The sequence below is a fragment of the Cannabis sativa genome, chromosome 2 (assembly GCF_029168945.1).
Source record: "Cannabis sativa cultivar Pink pepper isolate KNU-18-1 chromosome 2, ASM2916894v1, whole genome shotgun sequence".
NCBI classification, from domain to species: Eukaryota; Viridiplantae; Streptophyta; class Magnoliopsida; order Rosales; family Cannabaceae; genus Cannabis; species Cannabis sativa.
The window spans coordinates 89,412,203-89,439,112 of record NC_083602.1 but is presented as its reverse complement, the minus strand read 5'-3'; the positions used below and the strand labels follow the sequence as shown (position 1 = coordinate 89,439,112).

At 33.9% G+C, this 26,910-nt stretch overlaps 1 protein-coding gene across 1 annotated transcript; it reads right to left on the bottom strand.

Moving 5' to 3' along the window:
• Window positions 1-11,988: 11,988 nt before the first annotated feature.
• Window positions 11,989-21,400, bottom strand: LOC133034580 (uncharacterized). The gene is made up of 6 exons (XM_061109692.1): window positions 21,305-21,400; window positions 20,682-21,107; window positions 20,116-20,157; window positions 12,951-13,841; window positions 12,573-12,866; window positions 11,989-12,396 (listed from the first exon to the last, which is right to left on the bottom strand). The coding sequence occupies exons 1-6, from the start codon at window positions 21,398-21,400 to the stop codon at window positions 11,989-11,991; spliced, it is 2,157 nt and encodes a 718-aa protein (XP_060965675.1).
• Between the last annotated feature and the right edge of the window lie 5,510 nt (window positions 21,401-26,910).

Sequence of the window (26,910 nt, the reverse complement as noted above, 5' to 3'; positions counted from 1 at the left end):
TATATATATAAATATTTAGATACTTTGTAATGCACTCTTAAGATTCATCGATGCATTTCGTATCTATTTTGACATTTGAGAGAATATTTTAGTTTAATTATTTATTGTCTATGTTATAGTGATTTAAGACATTCTGTAAAATTTTGAGAGATTTAGAAAAAAAAATATAACACACTGAAAACAAAGTTAAAACAGTTTGTTGTACGAGAAACTCTTTTATATATGCGTGTAAAATAGACTGTTTGAACCCTACTTTTGGCGTGTTAAATTTTTTAAAATTTTTTAAAATTTTACAAAATATCTTAATAACTATATAATAATAAAAAAAAAATAGACTAAAAAAATATTTTAAATACCGACAAAAAATAAGAAAAATGTATAGGTAGAGCCTTTTAAAAGGGTGCATTGTTTTTCAATATTGTATGCAAATTTATATCACATCATCAATCTTAACAAAGTCTATGAAATGAAAAAAAGGAAGAAAAAAAAACTATTAATGGACTCTGAAAAAAAAGAAATGGTCTGTGTAAAAGGGTTCATAAAGGCTCTACATGTCTAGACTTAGTCCAAAAAATCTGCTTACTTGAATAATTCTTTTTTGACTTATTAAGTGGGAATTGATTTAACTTTTTTCCTTCTTTTTTTTAGGGTTTTGAATAATTAACTAAGAGTGATAAGTGATGGAACCAAAAACAAAACAAAACATTAATAATATCCAAAGGCCATAATATTATTTGCTATACAACACTTTGTTTTTGGCTTGCCTTGTTGCTTAGCAACCAGACCTAACTAAGTGGCCCCTTTATTATTGAACAAAGAACTTAATATGTGTGTGTTTCAAAACCAAATTGTTTTGTTGATTTTGGACTTGAAAATTTACATGCATTATTGATTAGGATCAATCTATTATATATTCATAAAAGTATGAATGTTCATTCATCAATTTGGTTGGTTTGAAAGAATTAACCTTCCAAATTCACTACTACATAATGGATGAATATATAAGGTGTTATTCTCACTCTCATATAATACTATACTATATGGATAAAAGCATATAATTCATTATGTATATGATTATGATAGTGTATAACTTTACATTATACTTATAACAAGTATCCTACTAGTTTTTGAAAATTTTTTAATAATTTAAAATCAAAGTTCAAATAGTCTAATATAATTGCATACATCTGATTATTTGAACTCTGATTTCGACACTTTAAATTATTTAAAATTTCTATATACTAATTACTAAGTAATGTTACGTAGTGGTCATAGACATAGTTTAATGGTTTCACACTTCTCCTCACAAAGAGAATGTTTCAAATTCGAATTTCCCTTCCCAATATCAAAAAAAAAATAATGTCATGTGTATCTCACATGCAAATTACATTATGGTCTTATATTGTATTAGTCTCAAATTTAAAAAAATGTAATTTAATTTTTATTTTTTGTTTTTAAAATATTCTCGTATTTAAATGATATTTTTAATGTATTCTTATACAAGATAATTTCTTTAGTTTTTTTTTTCTATTCTCAGTTAACTAAAGTAATTGGGGGTGAGAGAAGCTTTGAGTTAGATTCAAGAAAAAAATATGGCAATATGTGGTTCTTTTTTTTTTTTGAAAATAAAGGAAGCTTTATTAATAAACTTCTTTCATGATTACATCACGAATATCAGGAGTGAAATCATTACTCCTAAAAACACGATCAGCGACATAAGATGAAGCTCTAGCAACAGCATGAGCAACACCATTAGCAGATCGTTTAACAAATAAAATGGATACATCACTAACACTTTCCAACAACGTCTTACAATCTGAAATTACACCTCCAAAGTAAGAAGACATAGGAAGTGAACTACGCAGAGCTTGTACCACAGTAAGACTATCGGACTCAATGGTGACCCGATTCCAACCTTTCTTCTTGAGCCAACTCAAAGCCTCCCTCACACCCATAGCCTCAGCTAATTCTGGGGTTACCACACCGAGTTTACAGCTAGAAATTGCCTCTAAAACATGGCCCGAATCATCCCTAGCAACACAAGCAAAACTATACCTGTTAGGATCAGAAAAGAGAGCTGCATCGGTATTAATTTTGACTTCCCCTGTTGCTGGTTTTTGCCAAGAAAGAGCACCATCGGCTGGAGACAAGAATGCAGCAGTGGGAACATGAGTTTTATCTTGCGCTTTACTCCATTGTTCCAACATACTCGAAGCCAATATAGTAACAGCCGCCACACTAGCATTTTTTTCCTTCCAGACACAATCATTTCTAGCCTTCCAAATAGCCCAACAAGTCATGGCTATGATCTTTCTTTGATCCCCATCGAAAGATTGAAAGCTAACCTCGATCCATCCCATGAAGGTGCCACTATAATCCAAGTCGACGCCAAGTCCCGTATTGACCCAACAAGCCCGTGCAAAAGAACAATCCACCAATCGATGCAGAATTGTTTCGTTACTAGAAGAACACACAGGACAAGTAGCATCAATGTTGACACGTTTATACCGAAGCATAGATTTGGTAGGTAGACAGTTGGAAGCCGCTCTCCACACTAAATCTTTTACTTTCGGAGGAACTTTAAGGCGCCATAACTTACCCCAGAAATCAGACCCCACCAGTTGCAAATCATCTTCCTTCCTTTGTTGCAAATGCCGATACATACTTTTCACTGAAAAGTTTCCTGAGCTCTCAAAAGACCAGAACCAAACATCATCACTACGACTTGAATTTAAGGGAATACTCAAGATGAGTTGAGCATCCCTTGTATTAAACAGATCTCGCACTAAGTCCACGTCCCAGGCAAAACAATCAGTTTCCATAAGAGCATCAACATTATGATCTAATAAAGCAGGATGATTCGAACTAACTCTCGGATTCTCATCACATGGCAGCCAAGGATCCGAAAGAATATGAATTGTTGACCCATTTCCAACCCGCCGACGAGCCCCCATTCTGACCATATCAACTGTTTCAAAAATACTTCGCCAAACAAAACTAGGATTGCTACCCGCCCGCTCTCAAGAAGTCCTTCCCCGCAAAATATCGAGCTTGAAATGTGCGACCAACAAGAGTACGAGGCTTACACAAACAGACGCCACCCTTGCTTACTCAATAAGGAGAGATTAAAATCATGAAGATCTCTAAATCCCATCCCTCCTTTTGACTTATGAATCTTCAACTTATCCTAACTCTTCCAATGAATCCCTTTATTGTTCTGTGAAGAAGATTTCCACCAATACTTGCACATTAACTGCTCCATTTCATTAACAGTCTTCAGAGGAAGCAAAAAAACATTCATGGCATAACTAGGCAAAGATTGAGCGACAGTTTTCAGCATGAGCTCCTTACCTGCCTTTGACAAAAATTTGCCTTCCCAACTCTGAATCTTTTTCCTCATCTTATCTTTCAAGAAACCCGTAAGAAAGCATTTTTATTTCTTCCCAAGATGTTAGGAAGACCCGGATAAGTACTTGTATCTCCCGCCTCTTGAACCCTCGAATAGAGCGGCATTCTTGCACGAATATCCATCCCGCATTGGCACCGAAGAAAACGAGAGGACTTATTCAGATTTACCCGTTGTCCAGAGGCCAACCGAAAACACCGAAGAAGCTCAATCACATTATTCGCCTCCTCCTCCGTAGCACTAAGAAGATAAATAACTATCATCAAGAAAGAACATGTGGGTAATAACAGGAGCTCCACGAGCAACTTTACAACCCCTAAGCTTTCCCTCGCCTCTCAAAATCCGAGATAAGAGCCGAAAGACCTTCCGCACACAAAATTTAAGAAAAAGATAAGGTGATAGAGGGTCACCTTGTCTTAGACCTCATTTAGGCACAATAGGACCCAACTCCTTTCCACCTGAAAGGATATTGTAGGAGACCGAGCTTACACAGCACATAATCAGCTGAATCCATTCCTCACTAAACCCCATCTTCTCCATAATTGCCTGAAGAAAACCCCATTCAACCCTATCATACGCCTTACTCATGTCAAGTTTAATAGCCATAACTCCATCCTTTCCCGTGCTCTTCCGTTTCAAGTAATGCATAATCTCAAAGGAAATTAAGATATTATCAGTAATAAGTCGCCCCGGAATGAAAGCACTTTGAGATTCAGAAATAACCTGATGAAGAACACCTTTCAAACGGTTGGCTAGTACCTTCGAGACTACTTTATAGATCACATTACAGAGAGCAATAGGACGAAGATCACTCATAGATTCAGGCTTTGATTTTTTGGGAATAAGGACAATATGGGTATCATATAGGTTGTTCGGAAACTCACCAATCATTACAAAGTTTTGCACCAGCTTCACCACATCTGAACCGACTATGTCCCAGAACTTCTGATAAAACCCTGGATTAAAGCCATCAGGACCTGGGGATTTATCTGGATGCATTTGGAACAAAGCTCTTTTAACTTCCTCACTATCAACCGGAGTCACTAGCTGATAATTCATCTCCGCGCTTACTCTTCCATGAACACAATCAGTTACTCGGTCCCAATTTGTATCAGAAGCAGAAAAAAGCTCTTTGTAATAGTCAACCATCACTGTAGCCAAGCCACTATCCCAATCAACCCACACACCATTGTCATTCTTGAGAGAAGCAATCTGGTTGTTTTTCTTCCTTGTATTTGCGCAGGCATGGAAATATTTCGTATTCTGATCTCCTGCTTGTAGCCAAAGTTGCTTTGAACGTTGTCTCCAAAAGACCTCCTTCTGTGTCAGAATCTCAAACAGTTGTGCATGTGTTTCCTTATATTTCTGAACCGAAGTATCATCTCTGCGCCCCTTCAATTGTTTCAGCTGCTTATTACATCGAGAAATACGATCCTTGAAGTTGCCTGTTATATCTTTCCCCCATTCAGCAAGGGAAGTGCTACAACACTTGATTTTCTGATGCAGAGGATCTTCATTATGCATTTCCCAATTGTCGCTAACAATCTGTCTACACATAGGCTCCCTACTCCAAGCATTCTCAAACCGGAACCTTTTAAGAAACACCACCGGTTTTTGAAAAACAAGATCAAGCCAAAGAGGAGAATGATCTGAAGCGGAGATCTCCATATTAAAAAGCTTTGCATCCGGAAAAAGAGAATTCCAAGCATTAGAAATAAGAGCACGATCAAGTCTAACTTCAATCCAGTTTGGCGTACCTTTCCCCTTCTCCCAAGTAAAAGGATGGCCAATTAACTCCATATCCAGCAACTCACACTCATCAACAACTTCTTGAAAACCATCCACAAGCCACCCTGGATAAGGACGTCCCCCACATTTATCACCTTGAGACAAGACATTATTAAGATCCCCCATGATACACCAAGGCAACGTAGACTCCCTAGAAAGTTGTCGAATTCTTCCCCAAGTGTTCGGTCTTAAGCTTCTTTGTGGTTCTCCATAAAAACCGGTAAGGCGAAATTCTGGATGTCCATCCAAATTAAAGACCATATCTATATGATTAGTGCTATAGCTGAGAAGTCTACCTTCATGTTGGACCTTCCATAACATTGCCAAACCCCCACTATGACCGACGACATCAACAACAAAACAAGCTTCATACCCCAAACTTATTTTCACAAACTCAATCTTTTCTTGTTTACTAATAGTTTCACACAAAAAAATCACATTGGGTCTCTTTTGGAACACAATTTCCTTCAAGAATTGAACTACCCGGGGGTTCCCAAGCCCCCGGCAATTCCAACTTAGAAAACTCATAATCCTTGGCGGGCCCAATTTTTGGTACCCGCCTTTAACTCGTTTTTTTGAAAAATACCAATTTCCACAGTAGCTTCCTCTGGGCCGAAACAATTTTCCATTCCCCCCTCATTTATTTTTTCAATAAAGCCCATTTCACTTTCAGCCACATGGGTCTTTGCTATAACCTCTTCACCACTCCCATTATCCACCAACTGTTGGGCCGGCCCTAAGCTTTGAACAGTAACCTGGCCCAACTCATCATTATCCTCAACTCTTCTTCTTTTTGGATCCGTGAAAACAAAAGCACCATTTTCAAAAGAACTTTCCTTAACCGCATCCCCATTGATTGATATCCCTCCATTCACGGCATCAATTCTTTTTCCTTGAATCCCGCCCACAATCCCACGATTCTCTCCTACGATTTCTCCCTCAACATCCTCATTAATCTCCATGTCCTCTCTGTCACCCTGATATCTCGGATCGGCCTCTCTCCTGGAACTGGTAGCTGGCGCCGGAGTACCACTGCTCCTAGGAACGGCGACATCAGTTTGTAATGGTCTTGCCATATTGTCACGAAGCCACCTTGCACCAATTTGTTTTTGAGAACGACGATCTGGGGCTTTCATGAATAAGCCATATGGCTTGACAACCTTCTCTACTGGTCCGTCAAAAACACGGGGACAAAATCTTTCTCCATGCCCGAGTATACCACAAATGAAACAAAAAGTGGGCACCCTCTCATATTTGAAATTTGCCCAGAAATAGTCTTCCTTGGTGTAGTAAATTTTCATTCTTCTCTTCAGTGGTTTATCAATGTTGATCAATACCCGGACTCTCAAGTATTCCCTCCAAATGCCAGAATAATTCTTAGGACAAGATGAAACAAATTGTCCAATGTAAGCGCCACATGCCCTCAACACTCGGTCTGACTGAAAACCCACTCTAAGATCATAAACTTGTACCCAAATCTCCATTGTGTTTAGTGGTACCAACCTAGGATTTTCTCCTAATTTCAATCTTTGAATAATTAAAGGTATTTTGTTAAACGTCCATGGTGTACCTTCAAGCACCCTGTTAATATCCAGTTCATGAAAGAATTGAAAAAGAAAACGATTAAACTCTAATTCTTTAACAAACATGCCTTTTACTGGACGCCAGAGTGAAGCCATGACATTTCGGACTGTATCAAAATCGGACACACGATCCGTGAGCAATCTCCCCACCAGACACCATCTTGCATCAACCTCATCCTCCAATTCAGAAGGATTATCAAATAAGACTCCTCCTTCTTCCTCATCGATCTGCAAATCATCCCATCGAACCTCCAACTCCTCTGCATCTCTGCTTGACGAAGCCATAACGAACAGACCACAAACACACCAGAACTCTATGTCAAACGATCAAAACCAATCAAACAGTATAAACCATGTCAATATAGACAAGACATTGGGCAATATGTGGTTCTTGAGATGGATTGTTTGACGGTGCTACAAGCATTACGAAAATCATTTAAAATGATTTCTTTGTTTGGTTTAGTCATACAAGAATACAAGAAGTTTGCTTGTGAATTCATAAAATATCTCTATTTATTTTATTAAAGGTTCACCAAATAGCTCATACATTTATAAGAATTTATAGTTTATAACTTAATTGCATTTTCAGTTTGGGGATATTATTTTCTTGTTTGGTAATAGAAGTTTAAGATTAATAAAGTTTGATTACCTTTTTCAAAAGAGAAACAGTAACATTTTGGCAATTGTAAAATAAATTTAATTAAAATTGTGTTTAAAGATATGTTTTGTATTAATTGTTAAATTTGTTATTTTTCTTTTTCTTTAGTTATGAATTTGCAAGGTGGAAATGACCCATTATTAGTTTTCCAAATTAGAAAAAGACTAACACCAGCCTCATTTATCATATGAATTGAAAAACCCATTATTTTTGGGCAATTATTCAACATAATTTTTCAATTTATTGTTCATTTAGATGTACCTATTATTAAATATATTTGGCAATAAATGGTTAAGTTTCAATAAAAACCTTCTTTATTTCTGGCTAAATGGGCCAGATCTGGGTCAAATAATAGCCCAGTTACAAGATTTAGTTGACTCAACTACCAAAATAAGGTCCCCTAAAAAAAAATAACTACCAAATTAAGGGTATAATTTATAGAAATGATTATTTCTTGGGACACATCTCAAAAAAGAAATGTCCTTTAGCTTTAATTATTATAATGTCTATTTCACATATAAATAATAAAATCAATATTCTACAACAACTTTTTTTCACCTTAAAAGTAAATGAGTATTTCCCATCATTAAAACAAACACCAATTATTTATTTATTTGTTTATAAATTTAATTATTTGAGTTTTATAAAATTTCCTAGATTTACTCCTTGTTCAAGATCAATAGAGAAATGTTTATTTAATTAATTGAGTGGTTTTCAAATCTTGTGATAGATTTAGGGGCTTATCTGTTTTTTATTATTTATTATTATTTGATAAGATAGAATTAGTATTTGGGTCCCTCTTGTTTAATCTTCTATTATCATGATTAAGTTATAATGGAGACTCTTAAAATAAAATCATAGCTCAAAATCTACACTAGATTTTTCATCTATAATTATGTTTTTAAATTAAGTGTTATCCAAATTTAATAATTACAAAATATAAATAAATATATGTACATATAGAAATTGGTGGCTATATGTTACAATTACTTTTTTGGTTGTCACCCATGATTGAGCTTTGTAAAAAAGCACAAATATTTATGCCTATGAGTGATGCCAATTGCAAGTTTGTAATCATAGGGATACCATTTGTCCCCTAGTTTGGACCCACATGACCCATTTTCAAAATTAAGCAAGCTTTTCTTTCTTTTCATATAATATAATATTTTCATATTTATATATGTACATATACATATTTAATTTATTGGTAGTAGACTCTTGCAAGTTGATGAGTTCCTTTTATTTAGGCACATAAACAAGATTAAGACAAGAATTATTTGGAGTGGGGTCATATATTTATGTTAAGGTATAACCTTATTCTTCATTATAAAATATAGTTTAGTTAACTTGAAAGTGACAATATTTAGGCAAATTATTTTATATGCAATTTTTTAATTTTTATTTTTACGGTGTAGATTGATTCAGTATTTTATGTGAGTAGTTATTTGGATTTAAGTTACAATTTAGGTTGATCCGCTAGTTGGCATGTGGATTGTTATGTGGATTTCTGTAAAAAAAAAAAAAATTATTTTAAAGTGTATAGATGAACAAAAATCCCAAATATTTCTAATAATTGTATTAATTAAATTATTAACTCTATAATTCAACTAGGGAAGAAAAATATTTTTTTTTCTAGTAAAATATTGGGAAGTAGCAAACTTGCTATGATAGAATAATATACTGTGAAAAGAGTTATAAAAATTTATGATGGAAAGACCAATTTATGCAATTTTTAAATGAAATCTTTTAAAATTGATACATTTTAATAATGTTAGTTTATTATGGGCATCTAAAAGTGGAAATGCATGAATATTAATAAATTTGTGAAAAATTATAATATTGCTAAACAATGTGTGGAACTAAATCATATAATATTTTTTTTTAATTTTTTTAGAAAAAATTTATATATGTAGTACTCATTGACAAAGCAAAAAAATATATATATATTTCCTAGAAAAAAATAAATAAAAGCAAAACAAATACTATCACTATCTGAAAAAAAAAAGTAGTTTGTTCACACATTTACAAGGACAGATAAGTTGTAAAAAAGTTACTTTTTAAAAATTAAAAAACAAAACAACGAATAACATACAATCTTTTTTTTTATATATAAATAACTTAAAAGCTGTTTATCATAAAGTCAAAAAAATTCTATTAATTTTTTTTTGTTGTTTTTTTGCTGTTGTCTTTATCTCATTGTTTATTTCTCTTATCAATAGGGAAGAAAAATTCCTAATATACAAAATATCCCCTTATATAATTTAGGGTTTAGGTACTGGCCAAAAAATATATTTTCTTTTAAAAATATACATAATTTTTTTACTAATTTTAAAAATATCACTATTAACTCAAAATTTTGTTAACAATAAATAATATTTATTTATGAATTAAATAGAATAACTTTAATAAAACTTTTACAAAATAAATAATAGATAATAAAATAATTAACACAAGATATTTACGTGATTTTATAATTTTACATACTCCATTACTCTTTCTTATTTATGGATATTTTGTTTAGTGAATACTGAATTCAATAAATATAAAAAATAAATGATAAATTTCTCTCAAGATGATCCCTCCATCATTTTGACATCCTTTGTATAGTGGTCTTCTATCCTATTTATAGAATTTCTAATATTACAGTTATTTCTTTTGGACTTATCTTAATAAATGTTCATAAAACGTGATCAATCTCCACGTTTCATGTAATTACAATATGTGATAAAATGCATAACTGTCTAATAACTTTCATTAAATTTTATCCAATAAATGATTATTTAACCGAGAAGTCTTCCTACACTGTGTTACTCACAAATAACTTTAGCAGTTCTTTATGTGGATTTTTTAAGTTCGTCTCGCATTATAAATGTTTTATATGGTGACTCATCTTATCTTCGAATATCCTGTATTTTCTTTTGTAATTTGTATATTTTGTACTCGGTTATTTCCAAAGTGATTGCGATATATGCCATTTTGAATTTGTTAATTTTCTATTTATAACAGTTAATACTTTTAACTCACTTTTAATTATTTTTTAAGGTAAAACTTAAATATAAAACTATTAATAGTAATTTTGGAGACACTTTAAATGCCATATTTGTTTCCCTTAGATATAAAAATTTTTGTACAGTAAATTTATAAATTTTTGCTCAAAATTTAATATTTTTGTAAACACTTCTTCTCTTTTTTCTTCACTAAGGCCCAAAATCACAAGCTATATAATATAGGTAACATTAATTTTAGAAGAAACTAGACTCTATACCCTTTTTATACTGTCTTCTTTTATTCTTACCCTCTTTTTTAAAACTTATCATTTTTACCTCTTTTTTAAACACTTTACCGATTTTACCCCTATCACCTCAATATACTCTCTATGTGACTTCCTTATATCAGGGTATTTTGGGTACAATACATATAAAAAGAGGTATGTTTCAATTAAATATAAAATTAAAGGTAGATTTGGTTAATTGATAAATAAAAGAGGTATTTTTCAATATACCCCTTAATTTTAGGGTTAATTTCACAAATGCACAAAAACAACAAAAAAAAAAAACAACAAAAATACAGTTTCACGGAATTTTAAATATTTTTACAATTTTTTTGATTTTATTTACATAAAATACGGTCTTTTTATGTTGAAATTTTGTTCATTTGTTGTTAATTTTTTGTTATATGTATGTTATTTTTTGTTTTTTTTTTGTTATTATTTTGATGTTATTTTCATATTACTTTTATGTTGTTTTCTTGTTGATTTTATGTTGTTTTCGTGTTATTTTTTGGAAAACCGTAAAAATGTAAAAAAATATTTTTTGAACGTAAAAATGTAAATATTTTATAAAAAATGGTGTCTTATATAATTATTCTTTAATTTTATTGTTAAAATTATTTATATATGTTATTTTTTTTATTTTAATAATAATAATAGTGAAGTGGTAATATTATTAGATTGATGTTACTATACATTATTACTTTCTAATATATAAGAAGGAAATGATTCATGTGATATATATATAGTAATAAAGTTTGTCATTTTTTTATTGTTGGTCAAAGAAGTGATATAGTAATAAAGTCTAGGGTATGAATTATGGAGTTTTAGAGGGTATATGATGCATTGGGGAATGGGTTGGGAGACATATACATATACATAATATATATATATATACGTGGACATATCATAAAGAGTACGATGAATGCGGGCGATTGAAAAGAAAGATCATCAACCATAACCAAACAACAATAACCCCACCTTTCACCACTCACTACACCACTACTTTTGTACTGTTTCGGTATATTTTTTATCTGTTTTAATATTTACGAGAATTTTTTAATTTATTTTTTTTTATATAATCGTGTACATTATAATTATTTAGAACACTCATAATAATTTTTCTGAAATAAAAAAGTTTTAAATTATTTAAATAACTGTATTAAAAATACGCTATAACAAATACTTTAAAGTACTTTTTTTTCGTTTTAAAATTTCTTTAAAATTTGCTATTCTTATTTTTTTTTTGATGAAGAAAAGCATACTTATATTAGATTAGAAACTGTTAGACCTCCCGGTCATTACAAAATATAATTTCAGGCAAAGAGGAAATCGGCATAGAGCCAAACCTCTGATTGGAAAATGCCCAGTTAGCCACATTATGGGCCATAAAATTACACTGTCTACGGACGAAATGAAAATTACAACCAATAAAAGAGGTGGAGGTGGTTTTACAAAAAGAGACATAGTTATCAAGCCCCCAACGAGACTCCTTCCCATTGAGGACGTTGATCACCACCCTCAAGTCACTCTCCACTATAAGGTACTGAATACCGCGAGCTTTTACCTCCTCTATGGCCAAACAGCAGGCCGCCGCTTCCCCACAGAGAGCACTAGAAAAATCCAGTCTTTTTGCAGATACCCAGATCACCTTGCCGACGTGATCCTCAGAACCACCGGCAGTCAAGACATGCTATCCATCCCCACTCTAACGTCGCAGTTGAGCTTCAACCAATCCTGTGGGGGTGGACTCCAAGATTCCGTCAGGCATCGGGTTGGACAAGGGAGCAAGTAAGCATGATGATCTGCAAAAGAAAAACGAACAGCGTCAATACATTTAAAGATATCCACCGGACTATTATGATGTACCTTTTCGTTCCTGGTCCGCCAGATGGTGTCAATGATGAGCGAAGCATATAAGAAAGTTTTCTGCTCATTAATTCCTTTATTTTTGAGATCCCATAAGAACTTAACCCAATCCCACATTCTTATACCCGCGTCACAAATGGGGAAGATACCCCAAGGAGAAGATCGCCATAGGTGAAAGGCAACATTACAAGAGAGAAATAAATGCTCCATAGTTTCACTTTCTGCTCCGCACAGGGGGCAACTCTCATCCTCAATAGGAAACCTTCTACCTAACACCGAACGAACTGGGAGAGCCTTAGACAGAATACACCACCAAAGGACTTTGAGTCTCTCTGGGATTTTACTATTCCAAAGCTTGTTTCACATAGAGGGAGCAACCTCTGTAGGGCTCGAACTATCCACGGTTTGGGCCAAATAGGCAGATTTGCAGGTGAACCGACCATTACTTTCCAAGGTCCAGACCCAGCTATCCTTTCCCCGACCAGTAGGCACACATTCGCTGAGGATAGCAGAGATCGTTTCCTGATTAAACAACTGGTGGAGCTTTTGGAAATTCCATCCACCATTCTGTAACAGGAGCTCGGCTACCTTGGTCTCCCTACTCACGACCCGCCCACTAGGTTGGGGAGTGAATCCCTTTAGATGCGCAATCCAAGGGTCCAACCAAATGTTGGTATCCTGGCCATCGACCACACGTTTACAAGCCCCTTTACGAATGACGTCTCTTGACTTAGTAACATTCTTCCAAAACCAGGAGTCCGAGGCTTTCGGAACACAATCTAGAAAGGACTTTCCTTTAAGATATTTGGCCTCAAGGATACGGCAACATAAAGACTGGTTCCCTGTCAGAAGATTCCACCCCCACTTAGCGAGGAAAGCTTGGTTCATTTCTTTGGATTTTCGGAAGCCCAGACCCCCCAAGGATTTGGGGAGGCAGAGTTTGTCCCAGGCTTTAAGGTGAATTCCTCTATTACCCTTTTCAGAACCCCACCAGAAGTCACGCACCATTCCGTCAATCTTCCTGGCCAGTCTATTAGAAAGTTTGGTAGTTTGCATATCATACAAAGGAAGAGCTAAACCCACCGACTTGATAAGAGTTGCACGCCCCGCTTTAGATAGAGTTTTAGCTTTCCAACCATGCAATTTAGTGGTCAGGTTATCCAGAATAAAGTTAAAATCTGCATCCTTGTGTTTTGCTCTGAATAGAGGAAGCCCCAAGTAATTAATATTACCCTCTGGCGAACTTAAACCCAACAGCTCCCTTATCCTCTGTTTCATATTAATGGGAGTATTCTTACTAAAGAAAATAGAGGACTTCATTTTATTCACTTTTTGTCCCGACCAAGAACAGAATTTCTCCAGACAGTCCCAGAACCCCTTGGCCTCCTCCACATTGGCTTTTCCAACTAGAATGAGATCATCAGCAAAGAAGATATGTGAAAGAAGAGGGCCCCCCTACTCAGCCTGATCCCCTTAATGATCCCCAAATTTTGGGCGTTTTCCAGAATCCTAGATAGAATTTCGGCCGCCCAGATAAAGAGATAGGGAGATAGAATTTGTTATTCACACTCTATATTTATATAATATTCTAAATATATTTTATTAATTATTTTAGTTTTAATAATTATTTGTGCACGAGAATATGTATATACATTAATATTATATGTTTGAAATAAATAAAATATATTAAAATTTAAAATATGTAATTTTTTAGTAATGTACTTCAAAAAATTTAACATATGTTGTAATGTAATAAAAGTGTATTTTAAAATAGAAAAATTAGAATTTTTAAGATATATTTTAAAAGATAGAGTAAAGAAGTTATTAAAAGTGCTTTTAGACTACATGTAAATTTTTAAAAATTATAAATAATTTATAATATAAAAAAATAAGATTTAAATTTTTTATTATAAGTATATTTTTTTTCATACATATATTAATTTGTAATAGGATAAGTTATCTAAAAAAATATAACAATTAACAAAACCACTTGAGGCTAGCTCAAGTGGCTATAAGGGGTGCGTGTGTATTAGAGATCCTGGGTTCGAGTTCCAGATTATGCTGATGTAATATATAAACGCTTAAATAAAAAAAAAATATAACAATTAAGAAATGGTGTTAAATAATTATTGAATATTGAGGATGAAAAGAAAATAAATAATAAATGTAGGTAGGGAAACAGGCGCTGCACATTTTTGTTGAACTAAATACTCTGAATAATCCACTCACTCTCCAGTCTCCACACAAATAAAGAATATAGAATATATATTATATCCATATAAATAATAACTATATCTATATGTATATATATATATAACAGAGCAGAGCCAGAGAGAGAGAGAGTCCATACATATATATATATATATATATAAATACAGTGTGTGTGAGTGTGAGTACTGTTTGTGTGTTGTGTTTGTCAAGCTCTCTCAGTGGTTCAGTGCCTAAAGTAACCGGCATAACTCTCGAGGGCTCATCCCCCTCTCTCTCTCTCTCTTACTTTATTATATATAATTATGCAATACTTTATAATATATGAAAATTTTCCAATGCACCCTCTTAAAATGAATATATTGATGTACTTTTATTTATTTTAGCACCCGAAATAATTTTTTAGACAAATTTTTTCTCATAGTCATGTACGTTATAGTTATTTAAGACATCCTGTAAAATTTTAAGAAATTTAGAAAAGTTTAACACGCCGAAAATTACGTTCAAACAGTGTGTTGTACGAGTGACTATTTTATTTCATACGCGTGTAAAATAGACTGTTTGAATATTATTTTCTATATTGTAAATTATTTTGAATTTCTCAAAATTTTGTAGGTTATCTTAAATAGCTATAACGTACATGAATATGAAAAAAAATTAAACTAAAAAATTTCGTGATGTACGACAGCCATTAGATGAGAAAGTTATTTGATCTGAGGGTTGGGGTTGATCTAGAGGTAATTAAAGTTAAAAAATTGTAACATATTCTGAGACCCATCTAATGTACCACGGAATACGTTACGTGAAAGTATATCACGGAACAATATCGTGTCCCAAAATATATATATTTATATATTGCTAAACATTTACATGTAGATTTATATATAAGTGGGAGGAAGACACTTGTTGTGGTATGCCTTTGATAAAGTAAACTCTTAATTATATTAAGCGACAAATAATGGGTGTGACATGTCAGTATCTGAATCATAGAGACACTTAACTTTGTTTTCTTTTCTTTTTGGAAATTAGAAAGAAAATAAATACACAAAAATTAAATTCATATAAAAATAATTGAAAAGTAAATAAACAAATTACAAATTACAAAATAAAAAATAAAACCCCCACCCACGTGTACTTTCTATAATGGGTTGGGTTAATTATGATGGAAATTTTGAGTTTCTTTGGTGGTAATTAATAAGAATAAAAAAGCAAATAACAAGTACTTATAATTTTAATTTTATGAGGGTATAAATTTAATATTTTGTAGTGAATATAAGTATTTAATGTTTATAAAATTATGTTTTAAATTTATTAAAAAAAATTAAAAGTAATTGATATTAGATGTTTCTATGCAGACCAAATAATTCAAAATTTTGACTTTATATATGTTCTCATTAAATAAAAAATAGTCTATACTGACGAAATTAGAAAAAAATTATACTTATAAATATTATGTACTTATGTTGCTAAAAAATTATTGAATTTATGTCATTTAAAAAGTCAAAGCTTTAAATTGTATACCCTATCTACCCAAAGAAAAATATATTATCACCGATCTAATGATAGGAATTCTTTGCTTTGTAATTGAAGGTAAAGATTTAAGTGGGATCAAAGTTAAAATTTGTATATTTGTGTATATGTTAATTATGTATTTGTTCCTCTTTTGTAGTGTTTATCTCTCAAAGTAGTAGTGATGATATTCTTCCCTCTCCTTCGTTGAGATTTCACTCTTATTTCTCTTCATAGGTATTCTTGAAGGATTGTGTTGGGTTGGAATTAATTGTATTTAGTGGCTATTATCCCAAAAAAAAATTGGTAAGATGAAGTGAACAATATTTTCAGCACGTAACACCTAGAATGATTCTAAAAAATTATCAAACGACTCCAAAAAATGATACACATAAGTACTGCCCAAGCAGGGTAGGGGCACCCAAGTCCAATTTTCCCAATAGTTGATTTCAGGCTTATTTCCTTCAACAATTCATCTATAAGATCATGAAAATACATTGACATCAACAAACATATCCATAATAGTGTGACAGTCAGTAGTCCCGTGATCCGTAAGGGGAAACACCAGGTAAGCTGTGCAATCCCACACCGCCTGGGGAAGGTCAACTGGGATGATTCTGAGACTGTGTAGGTATGGGACTACACAGTTGAAGAGAGCTTAAATGGATTGATTGGTACTACCTATGTCAACAAGGTGCATCTTGTTTTCTGAGTAGCCCATCTCGAAAGAACTCACGCTAAGCGTGCTTGGCTTGGAGCAATTTCAAGGATGGGTGACCTCCTGGGAAGTTTTCCCAGGATGCGTGTGAGTGAGGACAAAGCACGCCGAAACACTCGTGTTGGTCCGCAGGTCATCAATCCAGAAGCCGGCAGCGGGCGTACTCGTGTATAAGAGCCATTATTCCGTGGGTGGAAGGACCCACGGAGGCTTGAAGCGGGGACGTTACAAATGGTATCGAGCCTCGACCCAGTAGGAAGTGTGGTCGACGAGGACGCTCGGACCCCCGTAAGGGGGGTGATTGTGATGCTCGCAGTCCCGTGATCCGTAGCGGGAAACACTGTGTGTTCGTGCAATCCCACACCGCCCTGGGGAAGGTCAACCGGGATGATTCTGAGACCGTGTGGTATGGGGACTACACAGTTGAAGAGAGCTTAAATGGATTGATTGGTACTACCTATGTCAACAAGGTGCATCTTGTTTTTCGGTAGCCCATCTCGAAAGAACTCCACAGTTAAGCGTGCTTGGCTTGGAGCAATTTCAAGGATGGGTGACCTCCTGGGAAGTTTTCCCAGGATGCGTGTGAGTGAGGACAAAGCACGCTGGAAACACTCGTGTTGGTCTGTAGGGTCAGTCATCAATCCAGGAAGCAGCCAGAGTGGCGTACTCGTGTATAAGAGCCATTATTCCGTGGGTGGAAGGACCCAATGGAGGCTTGAAGCGGGGACGTTACAAATAGGGGCCTGGACATTGCCCGTGTGCTTTTGGGCGCCCAAGTCCTATTTTTGTGATGGGCAACTTAATTTTTGTATACTTGGGCAACTATATTTTGGTATACTCTGGCAAGCTGTGTGCACATTCAGCTCCTGAAAGATGAAACAGTGCAAGAACAAGACTTGGAGACATCACCCAGCACGTAGACTCTATTTATTGAGTAAAATGCCCAGACCTACTCGATATCGAGCATGGTGTTTCAACAATCAGACTATAATTCACTCTAAATGCAAGATTTCTAGCTAGAAGATCAGGTGAATAACTCAAGATGCAAGTTACAAACCCATTAGGGGGCATTCAGGCCTACCAAACACCCAGGGTACGCATGCACCCAACGAAGGCAGTGTCACAACGACTAGGGAATATAGCGCCAGGTGCTGAGTTCATATACCCGGGTAGTTAGGGTTTTTCACCTCTTAATCAATTTATTTTATTCTGATCTTCAAAAGACAATTTCATGTAGAAGATAGGCTTCCTCGAGGACACGTTCTTCCGAAGGGCAGATCATTACTTTCAATTTGGTATGCAAAGCTTCAAGAAGTTTCTTCTTGATCAAAGAGCTCTAATACTTTATCAAAAATCAATGGTCCTCATCAGACCCCAACATCAATGGCCATCATTCACTTCCAAATTCTACATATCTCATCTATTCATCAAAGTTCAAGATCAATGAACATCGTTAAACCTTAAAATCTACAGTTACATCATCAAGGAATATTCTTGAAATATGCTCATTTATACATTTACTTATCATTATTATTATTTTAAATATAATACATACTAGTTTTCCTATATATAACTAGAAGGCTTAACAGTTCATTATTTCCCATACATTTTTTTTTTATTTAAGCGTTTATATATTACAACCATGTTTTACTTGGGACCCGAACCCAGAACCTCCAACACTCACACACCTACCTATGGCCACTTGAGCTAGCCTCAAGTGGTTTATTTCCCATACACTTTATTTATGCTCATTTATGCTTACGAAATTTATAGTTCTTTAACTTTAACATTGCTCTTAAGCTATAATTATGTAAACAGTTTATTACTTGGCGCTTAAGAAACTCACTTGAGCCACATTCTTGTGATTTTAAGTGTTCAAGATTTAATAAAGCTACAAGTAATTAAACACTGTTGAGAATCATGGGGTTCCATCTCAAAACCAATTGGCAATGAGTGGAGTAGCCCATGTTCTTATATATGGCTCAATTCTCTACCATTTATTCCATGTGGGACAATGTCCACAATATTCCCCCTCAAGATGATGGCTATTTTTTGCTCATCAATCTTGAACCGTATCAGAGTGGACATGGTGATATGATCACTTACCCGCAAGGGATATGGCTCTGATACCATGTTGAGAATCATGGGGTTTCATCTCAAAACCAATTGGCAATGAGTGGAGTAATCCATGTTCTTATATATGGCTCAATTCTCTACTATTTATTCCATGTGGGACAATGTCCACAATAAACACAAATTATTATTGCTGAAAGAGACCAAATTACTATAATTAAAATTACTATGCTCAATCTTTACTTTTATGCTTAACACATTGTCGTTGACTATTTTTAGAGTGGTGCTCACTATTTATAATTTAATTGTAATATGTAATGATGTAATAAATTTTTAAAAAATATATATTAATACAATATCAAAAATATGTAACCTAGGACTAAAATATTCATTATATAATATTATAACACAAATAATATATGGATGTTAATATAAAAAAAAACATGGCTAGTGTGTGAGCAATTAGAGCTGCCCTATATATATGATATATATATATATTATATAGTTATATATTTAACTTAATAAATATTTTTGAACAATTAATGATCAATTCATTATTGTATATTTGTTAAATACTAATAATTTCATGTTCACTTTCACAAAATAAAAATAATAATAATAATTTGATGTTCACAACTAAATTGATATATTAATTTGAATGGAATAGTTTGTTTGAATGCATGGTAATGTGAATTTGTAAAACATATAAATATATATAAAAATATTCATAAATTAATTAATGCATGGCTTTGAAATTATCCAATGGTTACTTAGTTCACAATCACATGTTTGAAAATTGAAAAGTAACAATAAAACGACATTTACGAAGTGGACATTGCGTAGGGTTTGTCTCTCTGCCTATTAGGGCTTCCAATATGCAAATTTCAGAGATTGTCTACTTCACAATATACCATAATTAGTCCACAATATATTTTTTTTAATGAAAAAGAGAATTGCTAGTGTTCTCAAATGAATCTAGATATTTGTTGCTAGCCTAAAAAAATAATAATAATTCCACGTTATCGGGTGGCTTACCTGAATGTCAATTCTTTCTTCGTTACCCACTCGACGTGTTACCTGTAAAATAAAACAAAAAATTAGACTTTACTAGCAAGCGAGAAAATCCCTTTTTATATTATTAGTAGTGCATTATTATATATTAAAAAAAAATGTTCATATCTATTTTATCATTATTAGTAAATGTATTTCACTCAAGGTGTTTAAAAAAAATCAGTGAACCAACTGAGGTTAGCTTATTAGATCGTATATAGAAGGAGTGTGTGTGAGTTGGGGGCAAGGTGGGTTCGATCCCCATATGTATAAAAATAAAATTCACCAAAATAATTAAAAATTATTTATGTTTACTTTAAACAAAAATTATATTAGCTTTAATATATAAATTAATTATATTATATTTATATATTATATAGATTATAAAAATTGTCATTCTCTGTCAGATCATACACTTATGTCTAGAGATTCTTGTATTATATTTTGGAATATCAATTTTAATCATTTACAGGGTATCTTTTTATTTTATTTTTTAATAAAAATTATAAGATTTAATAATTAATAAATTTGTTCAAAACAATAGAACACACTTCAGATGAACAGTCCTCCAGCTGAAGTATACGACCTGTAGAGAAATAAGAGTCTCTTGTCAAGCAATGAGCCAACTTATTTGCAGATCGTTTTACAAAACACAAATCAACAAAAGATAGAGCCATAAGCAAATTTCGAACATCTTGAATAATAAGACCAAACTGTGAAGGCATAAAAATACCGCTATGAATCGCTTGGACACACACCAAGCTATCTGTTTCCATTATGACTCTATTCCACGAATGAGTTGCAATCCAACTCAAAGCTTCTTTAATGCCTATTATCTCAGCAATTTCGAGTTGAACACAACCAATCTTCCCCTTCTTGAATGCTTCAACTATAGCACCATGACGATTCCGAGCTACACAACCCATGCCAAAGCGCCCCTCTTGTTCAAACAAATCCCCATTAACATTAACTTTGATCTTGTTTAACTCAGGTGCAATCCAACGCTCAAGATTTTGCCCCCGTCATGCAGCGGAGACAACAAAAGACCCTTCCTTCCTTGAGCAAATTTATATAGATCAAGCATGTTCCTAGCTGATGCAACAATATTTGATGCAGACCAACTCTTCTTTTTCTAGATAAATTAATTTTGCGCGCGCCAAATAGCCCAACTCACCACAACCACTTCTTCCATTTCACCTTCGTGCCCTCTGCCGAAGATCCCCAACAACCAGTTGCTGAATGTTGCAGCCCCAGCCCCGACGTCGACCATTCTGTGATTTCAAGCAGCTTCACACTCCACCAACGCATGTTAAATGGTTTTTGCATGAGAGTTACATAGCGAACTGTAACACCCTAACTATCTTAGGCGTATTACGTGATTTTTAAACGTACTGTGCAGCTCGTTGCTAATCAACGAGGTTTATGGAAAAACGTGATTAATTAAAATTTTGCTTTTTCATTAAACTTATAAACCATTTTGCAAAAAGTCTCGGGATCCCGATTTATAAAAATATTTACAAACTTTTTAACTGTTCAACTTTTACATCAAAATGAAAGTCGTCTAACGACAGTTACAAAAATCTCAGCCCGGCTGTCCCGAGGATCGTACGCTCCAGTGCCTAACCGCCCCGACATGTACAATCTCAAATGCTCGGTCACGGTCCATCGCCCATGTACTTGCCTTTACCTACACATGAACGTAAACTGTGAGTCGACAGACTCAGTAAGAAAAGCATAATAATATCATACATAAAACTGACTGCCGTGTCCAACACGATACTGAGTCCCGCTACTGCCATGTCCAACATGGTACTGAGCACTACTGCCATGTCCAACATGGTACTGAGTTTTGAACGTTCAGGGGACGGTACTATTGACAAGTATCCTCCTGATCGGTCGAACCGGTCATACTCCGCCGTCGGTCATACTCCAGCCTGTACCGACGGGATAGGTCAATAGCACTGAACCACCAACCAGTGTCAGCCTGATCGGTCGAACCGGTCATACTCCGGCTGCTGGTCATACTCCAGCCTGTACCGACGTGACAGGGTTGGGTGGTTCGAAGCCTAAATACATAACTAATGTAATCTAACAGGCTTCCTACATGCACGCTAAACATGTAATCTACATATGCATACTGTTATACTAATCTTACCTGGATTCCGATTTCAGGTGTGCCGGTCAACCTGACTGGAACTGAAGCCGAACTACGGACATCGGCTCCTAAACCATAAAAATCACAACGCTATAAGTGACACGCTAAATCACTTCCCGGGGACTAAAACCTGAAACTAAAAGTTTCCCTATCGATAAAAAGCATGGCAATACCCCTAAAAACCCAAAAACGAGGAAAACTAGGGTTCTGAAAAATCCCCAACCGGCAGACCGGTTGCCCAACCGAATTCCGGCTCGGGAAAATTCAGGACCCCATCCGGAATTCCGGATGCTCAACCGGAATTCCGGTTCCTCGCAGGCAGCAAACTAAAAATCTCCTAACTTGACCAATTCGAACCCAATTGATCCCAAACTTTCCAGACCTGCTCAATAGGTCCCAAATAACAATTCTAGAGCATCAAACCTACCCAGAAATCACACATGCAAAATTCACCATTGGAGCTCAAGCTTTGAGTTCCAAACTCAAGCTTGAGCAAAACCACCTAACATGCATCCTAACCTATTTAATTCTACTCAAGTAAGCACATAATCATCTCTGAAAACATACAGAAACATCCAGCAATTCACAGAAACCAAACATGGCATTTTCTCTCAAAATCACATATTTTCACATATAAACCTCTAGCATGTTCAACCTAGTAATCAAGCATCAAAACAACCCTAAACTAACATGCTTAAACTCAAAATAATAATCAGATTACAGCAGCAACAACAACATAAAATCCAACATGCATTTCATCATCTTTTTCACACATTTTCCTCAAGAAAACAAGGTAGAACAATTATTAAAAGAAATACCTCAACAAGGGTTACTAGAGCTTGCAATCCAAGCTTGAATCACCACCAAAAATCCCAGCTTAGAACCCCTTGATTCAGCCGAAAAAGAGAGGAAAGGAAGAGAGTTTTTCTATGTTTTCTTTCTTTTCAACACTTAAAGATTTTTTTGATAAAAAAGGGAAAACAACATATAACACATACACTTATTTATTTCAGCCAATTAATCACTTAATTAATTAATTATTTTCCATTTCATAAAGTCATAAAAGACAAAATACTAATGGGGCAAAAAGACCATTTTGCCCCTCCACCATAAAATCACTAAAATCATACTAAAGGGGTATTTTTGGGACATTCTAAATTCCCGGCCATTCCCGACATTCCCAATGTCTAAAACCCGTCCCCAAAATACTAACATACTAAGTTGTGATTTCTACTGAGCCAAACGCCGCGTTCCAAAATACCGGACACCGGAAATACGAAATATAAAAACTGCTGATGACATAATTATGCATATCTGAATTTCGTAAATAACAATGATAAATTATTTAAATGGCTATAAATAATTTCCTGATTAACAAAAATAACTGCTAATTTCCAAATTAACTAAGCGGGCTTTACACGAACAATCAACATTGACGGGAACATGACGTTTTTGGAGCTGAAAACAAGTTGGAAGTACACCCGAAGCAGCCCTCCATAAAAAGTTAATGATCTTATGAGGTATTTGTAACGACCAAAGGCGCTTCCAACAATTAGTATTGGCATCACAGCACCAAGCACTTTTAGATTCTTGCAAAAATTTATAGGCACTTTTAACCGAATAATTCCCACAAGTCTTTAGTCTCCAGTTCCAACCATCATTTACGGCCGAATCACTAAGCTGAATGGACAAAATAAGGTCCTGATCACATAAAACAAACAAGTCTATCACAACATTCTCATTCCAAGCGCAAGTGTCGACTTGAAAGAGGCATCTGACCGATTTGTTCATAAGAGCAGGGTGCCTTGTAACGACATAGCTGTTAGAACTACGTGGAAGCCAAGGATTTGCACGTAGGGGTGCACACGGGTCGGATTTTCGGGTTTTCGGGCCATCGGATTCGGGTTTTCGGGTATCGGGTATTGTAAATCTACAACCGAACCCGGTGTTCGGGTTTACGGGTGTATCGGGTTCGGGTCGGTTATGTTCGAGTTGGGTGTACTCGGGTTCGGGTCCTACTGGGCTGAGCCCGAATTTTTAGTTTATGGGCCGAAATACAATTTTATTTTTAAGAATACCATTTTTTTTTAACATTGGTTGGAAAATTGGAAATGATAATTAATGAATGTGCACGTGTGTGTGTGTCGTGTGGTGACTGTGTGTGTGATATTACAATTACAAATGTACATTCCTATGGAAAATTGGAAATGATAATTAATGAATGTGCACGTGCAGCAGCCATATTGAATAGTTTGTTGAATAATGAAGTCTGGTGGTGGGTGGAATACGAAAGGAGTCATTTAGAATATGAATAGCAAGAGTCAGATATTATTTATTATTAATGTATTAATTTTTTAATAAAAAAAAAACCCACAGTTTTTAATTTTTATCATTTTCGGGTTGCGGGTTCTAACCCGACCACCGAAAACATGTAATATGTGACCCGAACCCGAAACCCGTAACAGTAATTTTCGGGTACAACCCGACCCGACTATACGGGTTTTCCGAGGGTCAGTTTTTTTGGCATCGGGTCGGGGCGGGTACTCGGGTTTTTCGGGTGTGCGGGTCCAAATGTGCAGCCCTAATTGCAAGAATGGATACATTTTCCCTATTAGCGATTGTTCTTTAAGCACAAGAATGTACTAGATCTTTAGCTTCAAGAATACTTCGCCAGATGAAACACTACTGATATTCCAGTCATATTGAACAACTAAAGCCAGCATCATTCTGATAGTTTACATTTTTACCACTGTAGAGAATATTTCTAAATAATCTACACCTTCCACTTAAGTGTAGCCTTGAACTACCAGTCATGCTTTGTACATCTTTGGTTCATCATCTGTCATGCATTCTTTAATTCAAAAAATCTATTTGCAACCAATTACTACATGTTCTCCAAGCTTAAGAACTACAATTCAAGTCCTGTTTTTCTTCAATGATACCATCTCTAAATTCATAGTTGCATTCTACTTCTTAGCTTGTTTGTTGTTGATTACTTCATTTGGCGAAACAACATTTTTTATCATTTTTATCTCCTAGCTAAATAATTTACCTTTTCACATCATATGCTTTAACATAGAGATTCTCTAAAATATTTAAAGAACTAAACTAAAAACACACTATATCAGATGCTCTAAACTTCTTCTCTATTTTAAAGCTTCTTTAAAATTCACTGAGCACTATTCATTAAGACAAACAACATGTAAAAATAGCTAAGAGTACTCACATCAGATGCTCTATAGTTGAGAATCTTTAAAAAATTTAAAGAATTAAACCAGGGCCGGCCCAAGCATTTTGGGGGCCTTGTGCGAAATTTTAAAATTGGGCCCTTTAGAAAAAAAAAAAAAACCATGTACATTAAAACTACAATTTTGTTAGTAGCTTTTTTTAAAAAAAAAAATTGCTTCATAGATTTTCAATTAATTTTTTTTTATTTATGTATAAATAATAGGAAAAAAAAGAAAAAAAAAATAGGCCTTTTTTTTAAAAAAAAAAAAATGGGCCTTAAAAAAATGGGGGCCTTGTGCAATGGCCCAAGCTGCCCAATGCTTGGGCCGGCCCTGAATTAAACTAAAAGCACGTTACATCAGATGCTCTAAACTCCTTTAATTTAAAGCTTCTTTAAAATTTACTATTCAAGCATTACATTTATAGAATAATATTCATGATTTTAAATATATTATATTAATTGTTTTATAATTTTAATTTTACTTTTTATATGGAGATATGTGTAAATGGATAAAATATACTTAAAAAAATAGATAAAATATACTTAAAAAAATAAAGGAGTTTAGAGCATCTGCTCTAGCGCATTTGTACAGTTCTTTAAATTCTTTTTAAAGTTTCTCTATTTTAGAGAAATTGTTGTGAGTGCTCTAAATAAGTCCTGAAAAAAGGATCGCATAAAATTTGAAGGAAAAAGTGATAAACACAAAAAAATATAATATAGTAAAAAAATGATACTAATATACTACAAAAAATTATAAAAATGATACTAATATACTACAAAAAATTATAAAAATGATACTAATATACTACAAAATAGAGAAACCAAAGTTTTGGTAAGATTTTTAAAAAATAGAGTAGAGAAGTTGATGTAAGTGCTCTAAGAACTATTCATGAGCTAAATATTTTAGCTAAAATAACTCATTTGATAGAGTGACATTTTTTATATCTATTTTTAGCTATTAGTTAAATAATTTAATTATTAACTATTTTAATTACTCTATTACATGTGCTCTAAATAAGTCCTCGAAAAGGAATCGCATAACATTCGAGGCGAAAGGTGATAAGAATAAAATAGAGAAACCAAAGTTTTGGTAAGATATTTTAAAAGATAAAGTAGAGAAGCTGATGCGAGTGCTTTAAGTGCTTTAAGAATTAGTCTATAGCTAAATCTTTTAGCTAAAATAACTTATTTGATAGAGTAATATTTTTTTGTCCATTTTTAGAGCACTTCCAACAATTTTTTTATTATATTCTTTAAAATACATCACTAAAATATTATCTTTTTTTATTATTATTTTACAGCACACTTTTATATTACACATTACATCAGCTTTTTTAAAATACATCACCAACTTTTTAAAAATTGTATTATATTTTATTCATTTCAAATATATAAT